This window comes from Pan troglodytes, chromosome 18 (assembly GCF_028858775.2).
Source record: "Pan troglodytes isolate AG18354 chromosome 18, NHGRI_mPanTro3-v2.0_pri, whole genome shotgun sequence".
NCBI classification, from domain to species: domain Eukaryota; kingdom Metazoa; phylum Chordata; class Mammalia; order Primates; family Hominidae; genus Pan; species Pan troglodytes.
Window position 1 is genome coordinate 33,029,942 of NC_072416.2, and position 17,037 is coordinate 33,046,978.

Sequence of the window (17,037 nt, forward strand, 5' to 3'; positions counted from 1 at the left end):
AAGAGTGGGGCAGATTACAAAATACATTGATCAGTTAGGATGGGGCAGAAACAAATGACAATGGTGGAATGTCTTCAGTTAAGGCTGTTTTCACTTCTGTGGATCTTCAGTTGCTTCAGGCCATCTGGATGTATACGTGCAGGTCACTGGGATATGATGGCTTAGCTTGGACTCAGAGGCCTGACATTCCTGTCTTCTTATGTTAATAAGAAAAATAAAACAAAATAGTGGTAAAGTGTTGGGGTGGCGAAAATTTTTGGGGGTGATATGGAGAGATAATGGGCGATGTTTCTCAGGGCTGCTTCGAGCGGGATTAGGGGCGGCACGGGAACCTACAGTGGGAGAGATTCAACTGAAGAAAGATTTTGGGGTAAGGGCTGATACTGTGGGGTTGTTAGAAGGAGCATTTGTCATATAGAATTATTGGTGATATAGAATTATTGAATTATTGGTCATATAGAATTATTGTCATATAGAATCATATGGTTTTGTATGAATTGAGAAACTAAACAGAAGACACACGGTCCGAATAAGAGAAGGAGAAAAACAGGTGTTAAAGGACTAAGAATTGGGAGGACCCAGGACATCCAATTAAGAGAGTGCCCAAGGGGGTTCAGCATAATTATTTGCTTGGTTGGCAAGTTTTTGGACTCTATCCTTGAGTTTTTTTATGTTGTCATATACCAGGCCAGATTGATTTAGGTAAAAACAACACTCTTCATTTAAAAATATACAGAGTCGTCCTTTTTCAGCAATGAGTAAATTGAGGCCTTGGCGATTTTGGAGGAAAGAGAATTGCAAAGCCAGCAATTGTTTCTTTTTTAATTTATTTATTTACTTATTTTTTTAAATTATACTTTAAGTTATAGGGTACATGTGCACAATGTGCAGGTTTGTTACATATGTAAACATGTGCCATGTTGATGTACTGCACCCATTAACTGGTCATTTACATTAGGTGTATCTCCTACTGCTATCCCTTCCCCCTCCCCCACCACACAAGAGGCCCCAGTGTGTGATGTTCCCCTTCCTGTGTCCAAGTGTTCTCATTGTTCAGTTCCCATCTGTGAGTGAGAACATGCAGTGTTTGGTTTTTTGTCCTTGTGATAGTTTGCTGAGAATGATCGTTTCCAGCTTCATCCATGTCTCTACAAAGGACATGAACTCATCCTTTTTTATGGCTGCATAGTACTCCATGGTGTATCTGTGCCACATTTTCTTAATCCAGTCTATCATTGATGGACATTTGTGTTGGTTCCAAGTCTTCGCTATCGTGAATAGTGCCGCGATAAACATATGTGTGCATGTGTCTTTATAGCAGCATGATTTATAATCCTTTGGGTATATATCCAGTAATGGGATGGCTAGGTCAAATCATATTCTAGTTCTAGATCCCTGAGGAATCGCCACACTGTCTTCCACAATGGTTGAACCAGTTTACAGTCCCACCAACAGTGTAAAAGTGTTCCTATTTCTCCACATCCTCTCCAGCACCTGTTGTTTCCTGACTTTTTAATGATCGCCATTCTAACTGGTGTGAGATGATATCTCATTGCGGTTTTGATTTGCATTTCTCTGATGGCCAGTGATGATGAGCATTTTTTCATGTGTCTGTTGGCTGCATAAATGTCTCCTTTTGAGAAGTGTCTGTTCATATCCTTTGCCCACTTTTTGATGGGGTTTGTTTTTTTCTTGTAAATTTGTTGGTGTTCTTTGTAGATTCTGGATATTAGCCTTTTGTCAGATAAGTAGATGGCAAAAATTTTCTCCCATTCTCTAGGTTGCCTGTTCACACTGATCCTAGTTTCTTTTGCTGTGCAGAAGCTCTTTAGTTTAATTAGATCCCATTTGTCAGTTTTGGCTTCTGTTGCCATTGCTTTTGGTGTTTTAGACATGAAGTCCTTGCCCATCCCTATGTCCTGAATGGTATTGCCTAGGTTTTCTTCTAGGGTTTTTACGGCTTTAGGTCTAACATTTAAGTCTTTAATCCATCTTGAATTAATTTTTCTATAAGGTGTAAAGAGGGGATCCAGTTTCAGCTTTCTACATAGGGCTAGCCAGTTTTCCCAGCACTATTTATTAAATAGGGAATCCTTTCCACATTTCTTGTTTTTGTCAGGTTTGTCAAAGATCAGATGGTTGTAGATGTGTGGTATTATTTCTGAAGGCTCTGTTCTGTTCCATTGGTCTATATGTCTGTTTTGGTACCAGTACCATGCTGTTTTGGTTACTGTAGCCTTGTAGTATAGTTTGAAGTCAGGTAGCATGATGGCTCCAGCTTTGTTCATTGGGCTTAGGATTGTCTTGGCAATGCGGGCTCTTTTTTGGTTCCATATGAACATTAAAGTAGTCTTTTGCAACTCTCATCAGCCCAGTTTAATATTACCTATTTATTATAATGTAATGCTGCTCGCACAACTGAGAAAACACTGTTGCTTTACCCCCTCCAGCTCTGTAGCAGCCACGCAGAAATCATAGAACTGTAAACATATGCTAATTACACAACCTATGTAGGCAATCAATATTAAGAAAAATTTTTACTGCCCAGTAATTCTGTGGTTGAAAATGTAGAGTCTAATTTTGATCCGCAGTAACATCTAGGTTAATGTTGATTCAGAAGGAAAACGTTTGTTGTTGCCATGAGAAGAGGCATTGAAATGCTGAATCACCACCACAAATGTTACCACTATGAATATAAGGAGATACATAGGAAGATCGAATTAGACCATCTCGGACCACCAGGTTTACAATTCCACCTGCAGATACATGCAAGAAGTATTGTCACAATACTTATGTCACGTTATTCCGTTGAGGTCATCACCAACTAAGCTTATAATTAATGCGTGGTCAATTTGGTCAATGTCACCAGCGTAGCATACTAACAAAAACAAGGGTTGCAAACTCAAATGCCTATAAGGCAGAACGTAAGACGGTAGGAAGCAAAGTCTATAGGGAGCTATATAATAGAGGCTGCAGATTCATGGCAGATTCTAAAGCACAGCAGTCCCCAACATTTTTGGCACCAGGGACCGGCTTTGTGGAAGACAATTTTTCCACAGGCAGCAAGGGATGGGGCGCAGGATGGTAATGGTCTTGGGATGAAACTGTTCCACCACAAATCATGAGGAATTAGATTCTCATAAGGAATATGCAACCTGGATCCCTCGTGTGTGCAATTCACAACAGGGTTCATGCTCCTGTAAGAATCTAATGATGCTGCTGATCTGACAGGAGGCAGAGCTCAGGCAGCAATGCAAGCAATGGGGAGCAGCCAGAAATACAGACGAAGCTTCAATTGTTACCCACCATTCACCTCCTGCTCTGTGGCCCAGTTCCTAACAGGCCACAGACCAGTACATGTCCATGGCCCAGGGGTCAGGGACCCCTGCTGTGGCACATTGCTTAATAGAGGACTGTAGCAGCCATGTGCCCTGACCTTTCCTTTTTTTTTTTTTGAAATGCCAGAAACCCAGAATTTTATTTATTTATTTATTTATTTATTTTTTAATTTTTTTAAGACAAGGTCTGGCTCTGTTGCCCAGGTTGGAGTGTAGGAGGGCAATCTCAGCTCACTGTAACATCAACCTCCCAGGCTCAAGCAATCCTATCACTTCAGCCTCCCACGTTGCTGGGATTACAGGCACACTCCACTACACCCAGCTAATTTTTTTGTATTATTTGTAGACATGGGGTTTCGCCACGTTGCCCAGGCTAGTCTGGAATTCCTGAGCTCAAGCTGTCTGCCCATCTCAGCCTCCCAAAGTGCTGGGATTGCAGGAGTGGACCACCACACCTGGCCTGAAACCCAGATTTTATTTATTTATTTATTCATTTTTTGAGATGGAGTCTTGCTCTATTGCCTAAGCTTGAGTGCAGTGGCGCGATCTTGGCTCACTGCAACCTCCACCTTCCTGGTTCAAGCGATTCTCCTGCCTCAGCCTCCCAAAGTGCCGGGATTACAGGCATGCAACACCACACCCAGCCTGAAACCCAAATTTTTAATATGAAATCAAAGTCTTCAAACCTCGTAGGTGTCATAAAAAGCACACTGAGGACCACTAGTTTGCAACTGCCAATCTAAAATATCATAGACATTATATCACTTTAACCATGAAAAAAAAAAGTATGTGAGGCAGAAAATGGAAGCAACCATGCCTAATTTATTGTTGAATACTTTTTCCGTATACCAAGAGCTTCCTTTGCACTAGCATCTGAAACTATATCCAGAATAACACTGGTTTCATAAAAGTGTTGATCCTCACACCTCTTTATAGTCTTGCACCTAGCACAGTGGAGTGAAACACTTTAAATAGCACTTGTTCCTTGAGTATATATGGAAAAAAGTGAAGTATTGATAAGTGTTCAGCTAATATGAGCAGCATCTCAGGAGTTTCCAATTCTTGAATTACCAGGGAGTATTTTTACCATTTTCCTCCAGTGAAAGGCCTATTTTGAGAGACTTACCCTCCAAAATGAATATATTAAGTCATGTTCCTTTTCTTTTTTTTTTTTTTTTTTTTTGAGACAGGGCCTTGCTCTGTTGCCCAGGCTGGAGTGCAGTAGCATGATAGTTACAGGAAAGGGGTCCCAATCTAGACCCCAAGAGAGGGTTCTTGGATCTTGTGCAAGAAAGAATTCAGGGTGATGCCACAGTGTGAAGTGAAAGCAAGTTTATTAAGAAAGTAAAGGAGGAGGGGCACGGTGGCTCACTCCTGTAATCCCAGCACTTTGGGAGGCCGAGACAGGTGGATCACGAGGTCAGGAGATCAACACCATCCTGGTTAACACGGTGAAACCTCATCTCTACTAAAAATACAAAAAAATTAGCCAAGTGTGGTGGCGGGCACCTGTAGTCCCACCTACTCTGGAGGCTGAGGCAGGAGAATGGGATGAACCCGGGAGGCAAAGCTTGCAGTAAGCCGAGATCGTGCCACTGCACTCCAGCCTGGGTGACAGAGGGAGACTCCATCTCAAAAAAAAAAAGAGAGAAAGTAAAGGAATAAAAGAATGGCTACCCCATAGACGGAGCAGCCGTGAGGGCTGCTGGTTGCCCATTTTTATGGTTATTTCTTGATGATATGCTAAACAAGGAGTGGATTTTTCATGCCTCCTCTTTTTAGACCATATAGGGTAACTTCTTGATGTTGCCGTGGCATTTGTAAACTGTCATGGTGCTGGTAGGAGTGTAGCAGGGAGGATGATGGGAGGTCAGTCTTGTCTCTATTTTGGTTTTGGTGGGTTTTGGCCAGCTCCTTCACTGCCACCTGTTTTATCAGCAAGGTCTTTATGACTGGTATTTTGTGCTGACCTTCTATGTCATCCTGTGACTTAGAATGCCTTAACCATCAGGGAATGCAGCCCAGTAGTTTCAGCCTCATTTTTCCCGGCTCCTATTTAAGATGGAGTTGCTCTGGTTCACACACCTCTGACATGATCTCTGCCCACTGCGGCTTCCACCTCCTGGGTTCAAGAGATCCTCCTGCCTCACCCTCCCAAGGTGCTGGGACTACAGGTGTGTGCCACCACGCTCAGCTAATTTTTGTATTTTTTGTAGAGACGGTGTTTTTCCATGTTGCCCAGGCTGGTCTCAAACTCCTGGGCTCAAGCAATCCTTCTGTCTCAGCCTCCCAAAGTACTGGGATTACAGGCATGTCCCACCATGCCCAGACTAATATTTACTTTTAATCAGACTAAGATAGGGTTACTACTTGAGTTGCTATGGCTCCAGCTGAAAGAAAGCCTGTGCAGTCATATCACGCATAAACATTTGCTTTATGCTAAAAATATGGTGGACCTGGCATTACAGCTATTACAAATCTCCTAAGGTGTCTCGGGTAGTGTATTAGTTACTTTTCATACTGCTATGAAGAAATACTCGAAACTGGGTAATTTATAAAGAAAAAGAGGTTTAATGTACTCACAGTTCCACAAGGCTGGAGAGGCCTCAGAATCATGGTGGAAGGCAAAGAAGGAGCAAAAAGGTATGTCTTACATGGCAGCAGGCAAGAGAGCACGTGCAGGGAAACTGCCCTTTATAAAACCATCAGATTTAGTGAGATGTATTCACTATCACGAGAACAGTATGGGAAAAACCTGCCCCCATGATTCGATTACCTCCTACCGGGTCCCTCCCACGACACATGGGGATTATGGGAACTACAATTCAAGATGAAATTTGGGTGGGGACGCAGCCAAACCATATCGGGTAGCAACAACCTGGGGTCAGTTTTGCAGGTGGTAAAGCCATTTACCAAGATAGTTGTAGGTAAAGAAGGGCAGATTTATTAGAGAAATTATGAAAATATGTTGCAATGGGCAGCTCAGCAGAGAAGGGGCTACCTGCAAAGAGGCAAGGGCTGGAGGAAAGTTTTATAGGGTCCTGCTGAAGGGTGCTATGTGTGGAATGAGGTCATTGTGCCCGCAGGTTGTTTGTGATTAGCTGTCTCTAACAAATTGTTCATACAATAATTGTTCATTATTGTTCTCAACTTGGGGCTCTCCCCAACCTGGGGACCCTTCCTTATTGTTGCTTACTTATCAGGACTCCACATAAGGGTGTGGAAACTTCATTCATTCATATCTTCAACACAAATCGTAGGTAGCCTGTTTCTTAAAACATTTATTCAACAAATATTTAGTCCAAGCCAGTATTACTTATTACCTTCTCTACTACTTTATGGACTTTTAACTATCTCTGACACTATTCACTATTCTTCCACATTCTCTATTATTTATACCTATGGTAAAATTTGCCAGTTTGACCATACAACTAATACTCACAGGGAATATATAGAGTCTAGAAGAAAATATACAGGTCCTTAAAGGCTGCCCTGCCAACAAAACCATAATGCGGGAACAAACATCACAACTATGCCAAATAATCAATCCTACAATGTCCAAAATTTTACTTTAAAACTGGAATTTCCAGACTTCCTTTCTGCATTAACCAGTTTAACTAGACAGTAACGAAATATTCCTCCTACTTTATGCTGTGATAGTTTATTTATTTATTTATTTATTTATTTATTTATTTATTTGAGACAGAGTTTCGCTCTTGTTGCCCAGGCTGGAGTGCAGTGGCACGATCTCAGCTCACCACAACCTCCGCCTCCCAGGTACAAGCGATCCTCCTGCCTCAGCCTCCCGAGTAGCTGGGATTACAGGCATGTACCACCACGCCCGGGTAATTTTGTATTTTTAGTAGAGACGGGGGGTTTCTCCATGTTGGTCAGGCTGGTCTAGAACTCCTGACCTCAGGTGATACCCCTGCCTCAGCCTCCCAATGTGCTGGGATTACAGCTGTGAAGCCACCACGCCCGGCTGTTGTGATAGTTGAGATGTAAACCAAAAATAAAATTCTAAGCCACCCAATCCGACTGAATGGACCCTTCCTGTTGACCAAGGACATTCCAAAGTAAACTGAAAAGACCAGCTTAGGCCATGATGGGAAGGGGAGGTGTCAACATGCCTCATTCTACCTTCCTCCCTCTGGAATCCAGACACAACTGACCAGCATTAACATTAAAACAGAGATCTTAAGCTGGGCACAGTGGCTCATGCCTGTAATCCCAGCACTTTGGGAGGCCAAGGTGGGATCACCTGAGGTCAGAAGTTCAAGACCAGCCTGGCCAGTATGGTGAAGCCATGTCTCTACTAAAAATACAAAATTAACCGGACATTGTGGTGCACGTCTGTCATCCCAGCAAGGCAGGAGAATCACTTGAACCCAGGAAGCAGAGGTTGCAGTGATCCAGGATCATGCCATTGCACTCCAGCCTGGTTAACGGAGCGAGACTCCGCCTCATTAAAAAAAAAAAAAAAAAAAAGCCGGGCGTGGTGGCGGGCACATGTAATCCCAGCTACTAGGGAGGCTGAGGCAGGAGAATGGTGTGAACCAGGGAGGCGGAGCTTGCAGTGAGCCGAGATTGTGCCACTGCACTCCAGCCTGGAGAGAAATGCATTTCATAATGCATTTTAATTGCATTAGCAGTGATTTAATTTTTTTAGATGCTAAAACTTATGGGTGAAAGTGGATTAAATGTAGCCAAATGCAACATCAAAATCTTCAGGCACAAAAACCCATTAACTTTTTCATACTCTCAGAAGATGAACCTAATTTCAAATGAAAGCTGCCTCCAGAATATATTGTTAAGCGTATTCTAGATATAATTCATTTTGGCAAACATACTGTAGAAATTCACATAACATTTTACTGTGCTAAAAGTAAATTGCCCATGTAACAAAAAATATCTTTTCAGAGCTTCAAATGAATTTTAAAGGATGACTGATGGTCCTTGGAAGAGAAACAGTAAAGGAATAAGGTTTGTAGCAATGATGTATGAGTTAGAAATTGCAGTTCCAGATGATCTCTTTATTAAAGAGATGATCTACACTTAATTTGGTCAACTGTTATGAACATAGTTCATGTTAAGTCTCCATTTAAATACAACCTGAAATACCAAAGTTAATTCTCTTTTCTTTCTTTTTCTTTTTTTTTTAAGACAGAGTCTTGCTCTGTTGCCCTTCCTGGTGTGCAGTGGCATGATCTCGGCTCACTGCAACCTCCACCTCCTGGGCTTGAGCGATCCTACTGCCTCAGCCCCCCAAGTAGCTGGGAGGACAGGTGCAAGCCACGGCACTCAGCTAATTTTTGCATTTTTCGTAGAGATAGGGTTTCACCATGTTGCCCAATTTGGTCTCGAACTCCTGAGCTCAAGTGATCCGCCCGCCTTGGCCTCCCAAAGTGCTGGGATTACAGGCATGAGCCACCGTGCCTGGCCAGAAAATTGTAAACACACACAAACTCTCAAGTGGCCTAATTCCCTCTCACCAAACCAATGACAATACAGATAAAAGAGAATAACTTGTGTTCATTTTTGTACAAACAAAAAAGATATAAATTGTGAATGATGCATGATTTTTAATTACAAGTAAACTGGGCAAATGCTTCTGCATTATTTAAAGCTAAAAGGTGATCAGTGGAAACTTTCCTCTGTTAGTACTCTAATACTTTTTATATTTATCGGCTCACTACAACCTGTGCCTACCAGGTTCAAGCGATTCTCCTGTCTCAGCCACCTGAGTAGCCGAGACCACAGGCACGCACTACCATGTCCGGCTAATTTTGTATTTTTAATAGAGACAGGGTTTCACCGTGTTGGCCATGCTGGTCTTGAACTCCTGACCTCAACCGATCCGCCTGCCTTGGCCTCCCAAAGTTCTGGGATTACAAGCGTGAGCCACTGCGCCCAGCCTTATTATAATTGTTACTATTTAAATCTCTTTTGCTCTCTCCTTCAAGAGAGACCTCATCCCATTCAGTTGCATCCATTTATTTATTCATCTTCTGCCTCCTGGGCTCGAGAGATCCTCCAGCGTGAGTCTCCCAAGTAGCTGGGACTACAGGCTCACACCACCATGCTTGGCTAAATTTTGTAGGTTTTGGAGAGACAGGCTCTTGCCACATTGCCTAGGCTGGTCTCAAACTCCTGGGCTCAGATGATCCACCTGCCTTCGCCTCCCAAAGCACTGGGACGTGAGCCACCACGCCCAGCCGCAAGTACTTTTACACAAAATGCAAACACTATTCTTCCATCATAAAAGTGATACCACAGCTTCTGTGAAGTTTTGCCAGGTAGTACTCATAATTACCTTGGGTGAACTTTTTGATGTTAAACTGTATCTTCTTCTTACGAGTTTTTCCATTGTATTAACTGCTTTTACAACAACACAAATAACAAGTTATTTTACAAACCATTTAGAAATTTCTGTACTATGGTCCCAGTAATGTAAAATATATTAATGCCTATTACATTCAGATAAATTATACACTTGGAAACCACATACTTATGACTTACAGAAACTTACAGAAACAAATTATAGAAATTATATGCTCAATTTTTAGGTATATAGTCTTAAATTAAGCTTAAATATACATTCTCAAGATAAATTAACAGTTCAGGGCTTCACAACTTGAAATCTGTGGAAGATGACATTGGAGACAACAGAACTCTGGTGGAATTCTTAGATGGAATTTGCCGAAACTTTTTTTTTTTTTTTTCTGAGATGGAGTGTCACTCTGTCGCCCAGGCTGGAGTGCAGTGGCGCAATCTCAGCTCACTGCAAGCTCTGCCTCCCGGGTTCACGCCATTCTTCTGCCTCAGCCTCCTGAGTAGCTGGGACTACAGGCGCCCACCACCACGCCCGGCTAATTTTTTATATTTTTAGTAGAGATGGGGTTTTACTATGTTAGCCAGGATGGTCTCGATCTCCTGACCTTGTGATCCACCCGCCTTGGCCTCCCAAAGTGAAACTTTTCTTTAAAATAGAGATGGGATCTTGCTGTATTGCCCAGGCTGGTCTCAGACTCCTTGCCTTAAGCAGTCCTCCCACCTCAGCCTCCTAAAGTGCTGGGATTACAAGCGTGAAGCATTACATCCAAGTGAAACTTCTTGAGATGGTTACGTAATGTCTAAATCTGCTGGTGTAGAAGTTAGTAAAGTGTAGAACTGAATAAATATTAAATATTAGATCAAGTTTCTCATGTTTACCTTAACGTATAAAGATTTATCTTAAAGCACTGATTTTCACAAAATAACATCAGTGTGAAATTGGAAAAGAAGCCAAATATTTTATTTCATGTATCTGAGAAATGGGGTGCTTTAGTCAACTGAATCTGCCCAAAACTAAAAAGCATTAATTAAAAAGTACTTAACTCAGAAATTATAAAAATAGGAGACATCAATAAAATACATTCTACACAGAATACGCCAACCATACACTACTCTTTTTTGATAATAAAAAATGTATTTACTGAGCCAGTTGTGGTGGCTCACGCCTATAATCCCAGCACCTTGGAAGGCCAATGAGAGTGGATCAGTTGAGGCCAGGAGTTTGAGACCAGCCTGGCCAACATGGCGAAATGCCGTCTCTACTAAGAATACAAAAATGAGCCGGGCACGGTGGCACGCACCTGTAATCCCAGGTACTCCGAAGGATGAGGCAGGATAATTGTTTGAACTCAGGAGGTGGAGGTTGCAGCGAGCCAAAATCATGCCACTGCACTCCAGCCTGGGTGACAGAGTGAGTCTCTGTCTCAAAAAAAAAAAAAAAAGGAAAAGAAAAAAAAGTCAGTTGCAGTGGCTCACGCCTGTAATCCCAGCACTTTGGGAGGCCGAGGCAGGCGGATTACAAGGTCAGGAGATCGAGACCACCCTGGCCAACATGGTGAAACCTCCTCTCTACTAAAAATGCAAAAATTAGGCTGAGCACGGTGGCTCACACCTGTAATCCCAGCACTTTGGGAGGCCGAGGCATGGAGATCACGAGATCAGGAGATTGAGACCATCCTGGCTAACACAGTGAAACCCTGTCTCTACTAAAAATACAAAAAATTAGCTGGACGTGGTGGCAGGCACCTGTAGTCCCAGCTACTTGGGAGGCTGAGGCAGGAGAATGGCGTGAACCCGGGAGGCGGAGTTTGCAGTGAGCCGAGATCCCACCACTGCACTCCAGCTTAGGCGACAGAGCCAGACTGTGTCTCAAAAACAGGAAAGAAAACAAAAGAAAATTTGGACTATTGCCAATTACAAATATTTTTAGAGAAGAATTCAAAACAGTAACTGTGGATGATGGAAACAATAGTTATGATAAAAGTCTGATGAAACTTCCCAGTTCACAAGGAAATTTAATTACTTATGTGCAGCATTTTAAGACAGTAATCAGAATCATGACTGACAGCATCATATCAGGGCCACCAGACTTTTATAAATTTCATACAATCTTCAGAAATAATTAATAACTTTTTTTTTTTTTAAGATAGATTCTACCTCTGTCACCCAGGCGGGAGTGCAGTGGCATGATCTTGGCTCACTGCAACCTCCGCCTCCTGAGTTCAAGCAATTCTCCTGTCTCAGCCTCCCGAGTAGCTGAGACTACAGGCATGTGCCACCAGGCATGGCTAATTTTTGTATTTTTAGTGGAGACAGGGTTTCACTCTATTAGGCTGGTCTGGAACTCCCGACCTCAGGTGATCCACATGCCTTTGTCTCCCAAAGTGCTGGGATTACAGGCATGAGTGACGGTGCCCAGCCATTCATGACATGTTTGTACAAATATAACTTTAGCAAATATTTAGCATAACTATCAAAATTACAAATCATATTAAATTTGTATAAATGTATGCAATTTTTGGAACACGTATATCAACAACATACCCATAAATATAACTGAGATGAGATCTAATGTCACCTCACTTGACAGTGCCCTCCCATGCAGTATCGCCACATTTGACAATGCCTGCCCATTTAATCTACCAAATAAATCGAATCACTTAATACCTCTACAAGATGAGAGATACATTCTTTGGACTCCCCAAGGGATGCACCTGAAAAAATCCCAAAGTTAGTTTTAAGCCAAAAAGACTTGATTTAGGATTTTGACACTGGAGAAACCCATTAAAGACGTCAAGTTTGAAAACACTTGATCAAAACAGAATCACAGGTCACTATTAAAAGAGTATTAATTTAACCAGAGACTTCCAAAGCAATACAGAAACTTACATGGATATAAAAACCTTAACCCTTTTAAAGGTCAGATTTGCTAAGTGATCAAAAGGGGTACTTGAATTGAATCAACACAGGAAGAGTGTGTACAGGGTTATGAGTGTAGGCAGATGGTTACTTTGGTCATATCTCCATTTGCCACCTGATTACACATGAGAATGGCATCTTTACTCACCAGAAAGCCAGTATTATAGGAGGTGTAGGAGGCATTCTTGGACTTGAGACAAGAACATTGTTGTGTAGAAATTTCATTGACTGTGTTAAAATTATTCTCCATGGGCTGGAGAACACATAACATGGCCTTTAGAATGAGACGGGCATTGATTGGATGCAAAGTCTCCACACTTACTAGCTGTGTGACATTGGACAGAGTGCTTCATCATTCCGAGACTCAGTTTTTAAAGGAAAAACAACTAACTACCTTGCAAGCTTGCTAGCAGGTTTAAGTGTAATAATGTGTGGGAATGACTGCACCGTGACTAACACGTAGTGACAGCTTAATTAATGTTAACCCTTATCATTATCATATAAGAATGTGAGTTACATAAGAGAGGAATCCTGTCAGTTCGTTCTCTGCTGTGTCCCCAAGACCATGAATCATGGCTGGCATGTAGTAGGCATTTAATAATATATGTTCAACAAGTATTTGGCAGTCTCGGAGGGCAGAAAAGGAGGTGGGGAAGATTTTTAAATAACGTTTTTTAAAAAGTCACATTGTCGTACAATACCGATTTTTCTTGCATATTTAGGAAATTGAGGGTTTTTTCCTAAAACATGCGGACATATGGGAAATAGGATGCAACATTTGCACTAATGTTTCAGACACAGTTAGAGGTTTCCAAGAGATTTTGCGCTGGGGAGGCTGCTTGCTACAAGCTCCCAAAGCTCTGGGAGAACATAGTATTCATTCCTCCCTCAGCAGAAGCGGTGAGGCAAGAAGCTCTGGGGAGCACCCAGCCTTGGACTTTTAGCATAGTGTGTCAGGTCTTCATAGTTTGGGCCCAGGGCACAGAGAAGTCACAGCTCTCCGGCATCCTGTGACCTTTACCCTCTTTGCCAAGGGAAAATGTGGCCCACCAAAGCAAGAAACTTGAGGGCATGGGTCACTCCAGCCCTGGCATCTGCCCAGAGCCCGAGAAGGAAGGAACAATGATCCTCCAGCTACCTCACGGGGCTGGCACAGGTGACCACTGCCCTGGCATCACCCAGCTGTGTCCGGCAGCCTGAACCCCATCTGTGGGGATGTGAGGAGGAAAATACAAAAGTCCTTAGGTGAACACTGAGAAGGCAGATGCAGCAGAAACCTCCAGGCCAGAACTACCCAGTCTTGGACCTATGGTGGAGATAGAGCATAGCTGGCGATCATGTGTACTTACACTCTAAGGTCACCTGGTTGCACTATGGCCTCATCTGTGGCTCTGAAAATGAAGATTTGGAAGGAGATCATCACAGCTAATGTTTAACAAGCCCCTCCTGTGTGCCAAATCATTCACCCCTCACCACAACTGAATGAGCTAAGGATTCTCATTATATATAGTTTATGGAGAGGGAAGTGCAGACACAAAGAGGTGAATTATCTTACCCAGATCACACAGCTGATAAGTGGTGGAGGCAGAATAGAATCTAAACAGTGTGGCTCCGGAGCCCACATGCATTGATTCGACAAGTGTTTATTGAGCACCTGCCACGGACAAGGCCTTGTGTGATTAAATAGGGTTGTAATTAGTAATATAAAAATGAGAAATCACTAATGCTTTTTAGACTTAACATTTTCTTTTTTTGTAGGTTTCAGGCACAGAACTGTATATCCAATAATAGTGAAATGGATCCCACTAATTATGACCGAAATGATGATACATTTAAATGACTTGGATGTTTTATAGGTATGATCTCGTGAAACCTTGAGAGAAAGTGAATGACGAATGAAACTATTGTTCCTGTTTCACACAGAAGAAAACTGAGGTTAAAAGGGGTAAAGTAATTTTGCATGGCATGAAGTAGAAATTCAAAGTACAGGAATTTGAACTTGGTTCTGTCCTTTTCTGAAGCCCTTGACCACTATAGACTCAAACATCACCTTGTTTTTCCACTCATTCAACACTTTTTTAAAAAATTATCTAATAGGTTGGCAATCATCATGAGCCCCTGTTCTCATTCTGCAAATGGTGAAGCTCTCTATTGTCCTGACCCCACAGTTCCTGTTCCATGAGCAGGGCCAGCTCACCAAGGAGCTGCAGCAGCACGTAAAGTCAGTGACATGCCCATGCGAGTACCTGAGGAAGGTGAGTGAGTGCACACAGATGGGGCCTGGTGCCCTTGAGCAGTTCCCGGGTCTCAGCTGCCACACATCTCATAGCGGGTGATGCTGGGGGAGGCTTACGCAGTCACAGTACTGGCTTCTTCCTCTTTTTCTTTCCATACAAGTGGCTTAGGGATGGGGTAGAGTAGTTGACTTATTTGGATGAAAACCACTATCTTCTGTCAGAAACTCAAAAGGAATCATTGCTGGCATGGTAACCTAAAGAAAAACAACCAGACAAGGGCCCAACGACACTTAAAAAGGTTATTTATTATCTTGCCAAGTTTAGGCTGGGCATGGTGACTCATGCCTGTAATCCCAGCATTTTGGGAGGCTGAGGCTGGTGGATCACCTGAGGCCAGGACTTCAAGACCAGCCTGACCAATATGGCAAAACCTCGTCCCTACTAAAAATACAAAAATTAGCCGGGCATGATGGTGTGAGCCTGTAGTCCCAGCTACTCAGGAGGCTGAGACAGGAGAATTGCTTAGATTCAGGAGGTGTAGGTTTTAGTGGGCCGAGATCACGCCATTGCACTCCAGACTGTGCGAAAGAGCGAGACTCTGTCAAAAAAAAAAAAAAAAAATTATCCTGCAAAATTTGAAAAGGAAATTCAAATCAACAGCTTCTAAACTACTTTTTAACATGACTCATAATAAGAAATACATTCTATAGTACATATATATGTTCTATAATTTTGAATAAAAGAATTAACCACATCACATTTATTTTACAACTTGTAATACATATTTTTTATTCTCCTTCATTTGTTTTGAATGCTCTGTGCAGTCTACAAAAAGTCCAATAGTAATAATTAAATTAGTCATTAAGTTGAACATTATCTTGTCTTTTAAAATGATAATCTCAAAAATGATCTTTTATTTTTGAGATTTATATAGATACACACACACACACACACACACACACACACACACACATAGAGAGAGAGAGAGAGACAGAGTTTCACTCTGTTGCCCAGGCTGGAGTGCAGTGGCACAATCTTGGCTCACTGCAACCTCCGTCTCCCGGGTTCAAGCAATTCCTCTGCCTCAGCCTCTGAGTAGCTGGGACTACAGGTGTGCACCATCATGCCCAGCTAATTTTTGTATTCTTAGTAGAGATGGGGTTTCACCATATTGGCCAGGCTCGTGTCAACTCCTGACCTCGTAATCTGCCCACCGTGGCCTCCCAAAGTGCTGGGACTATAGGTGTGAGCCACTGCACCCAGTCCAAGATAAAATTATTTTAACAATATACTATGAAGAGAAAAACACTGGCTATGAAAGAATATGCATAGTTTTACCCTGTTTAAAAATAAAGCTTGAAAGAATACATATGCAAATAAGTTTACTTTTATTTTTGGTAATACTTTACTGGATTGTCTGAATATTGACAATCAGTATGCATCATGAAGCTACATGGCTAACATTGAGTACTCACTGTGTGTGCCAGGCCCTGGGTTCAATGCTCTACATGCACTTATATTTCATTTAATTCTCTCTGCAACCTGAGATGGTATAGCCACCTCATTTTACAGAGTTGAAACTGAGGCTCAGAGACTGAAAGTTAAGCCTGAGGTTACAGTCAATAAGAGGCAGAGCTGGAACTGAAACCTACGTGTGTCTGACCACCAGTTCATGTTCTGACGGCAGGCTAGTCTGCATCACAGAGCGTGGGGTAGATGGTGCATGCCTGCTAGGATGGGCTAGGTATCACTGTAGGTAAGAAACAGCCCCAAACGATGGAAATGTACACCACTGAAGGCTCTTTTCCTGCCCATGCTGCACATCCTCCATGGCTCTCCTGTGCCCTGTGCCCCACATGCCCTCATCCTGCCACGAGAATAAAGGAGCAGCCTCCATATGGGAGCTGTCAGCTGCTCTAAGAGATGAAGGAGAGGGTGGCCAGTCTCAATGGCTCCCAACTCTTTTGCCTCGAGGTGACACGCTTCACTTCCACTCACATCTCTTGGGTCAAAGCAAATCCCATGTGTACATCCACTTTCAAGTGGCCCAGGAGAGAACCTGAAATACTCGGTGGACTCCATTAAGGCCGTCATATGGTGTCAGCCTGCATGGGAGACTGTGGAGGGGCAGAGGAGGAGAGTGGGGAACTGATGGGAAATGACAGGAGGACTAAGTCACCGCAGATTTGCTTTATCCTCAGCCAGGTGGA

General features: G+C 42.6%; 1 protein-coding gene across 5 annotated transcripts in view; it reads left to right on the forward strand.

The window, feature by feature from the left end:
- Positions 1-17,037, forward strand: part of LOC744474 (serine/threonine-protein kinase SMG1-like) — a 44,665-nt gene that overhangs the window by 23,818 nt on the left and 3,810 nt on the right. The window contains exons 16-17 of one of the 5 annotated variants that reach the window (XR_010152334.1): positions 14,349-14,446; positions 14,688-14,845. Coding sequence is in view for 2 of the 5 variants with exons in the window: in XM_063797015.1 (XP_063653085.1) it covers positions 14,349-14,378 (30 nt within the window). In the remaining 3 variants the exon portion in view is untranslated. Of the gene's footprint in view, positions 1-8,258; positions 8,322-14,348; positions 14,521-14,687; positions 14,846-17,037 lie in introns of those variants that run through there. The other 4 variants (XR_010152335.1, XR_010152336.1, XM_063797015.1 and 1 more) reach the window with 4 other exon arrangements.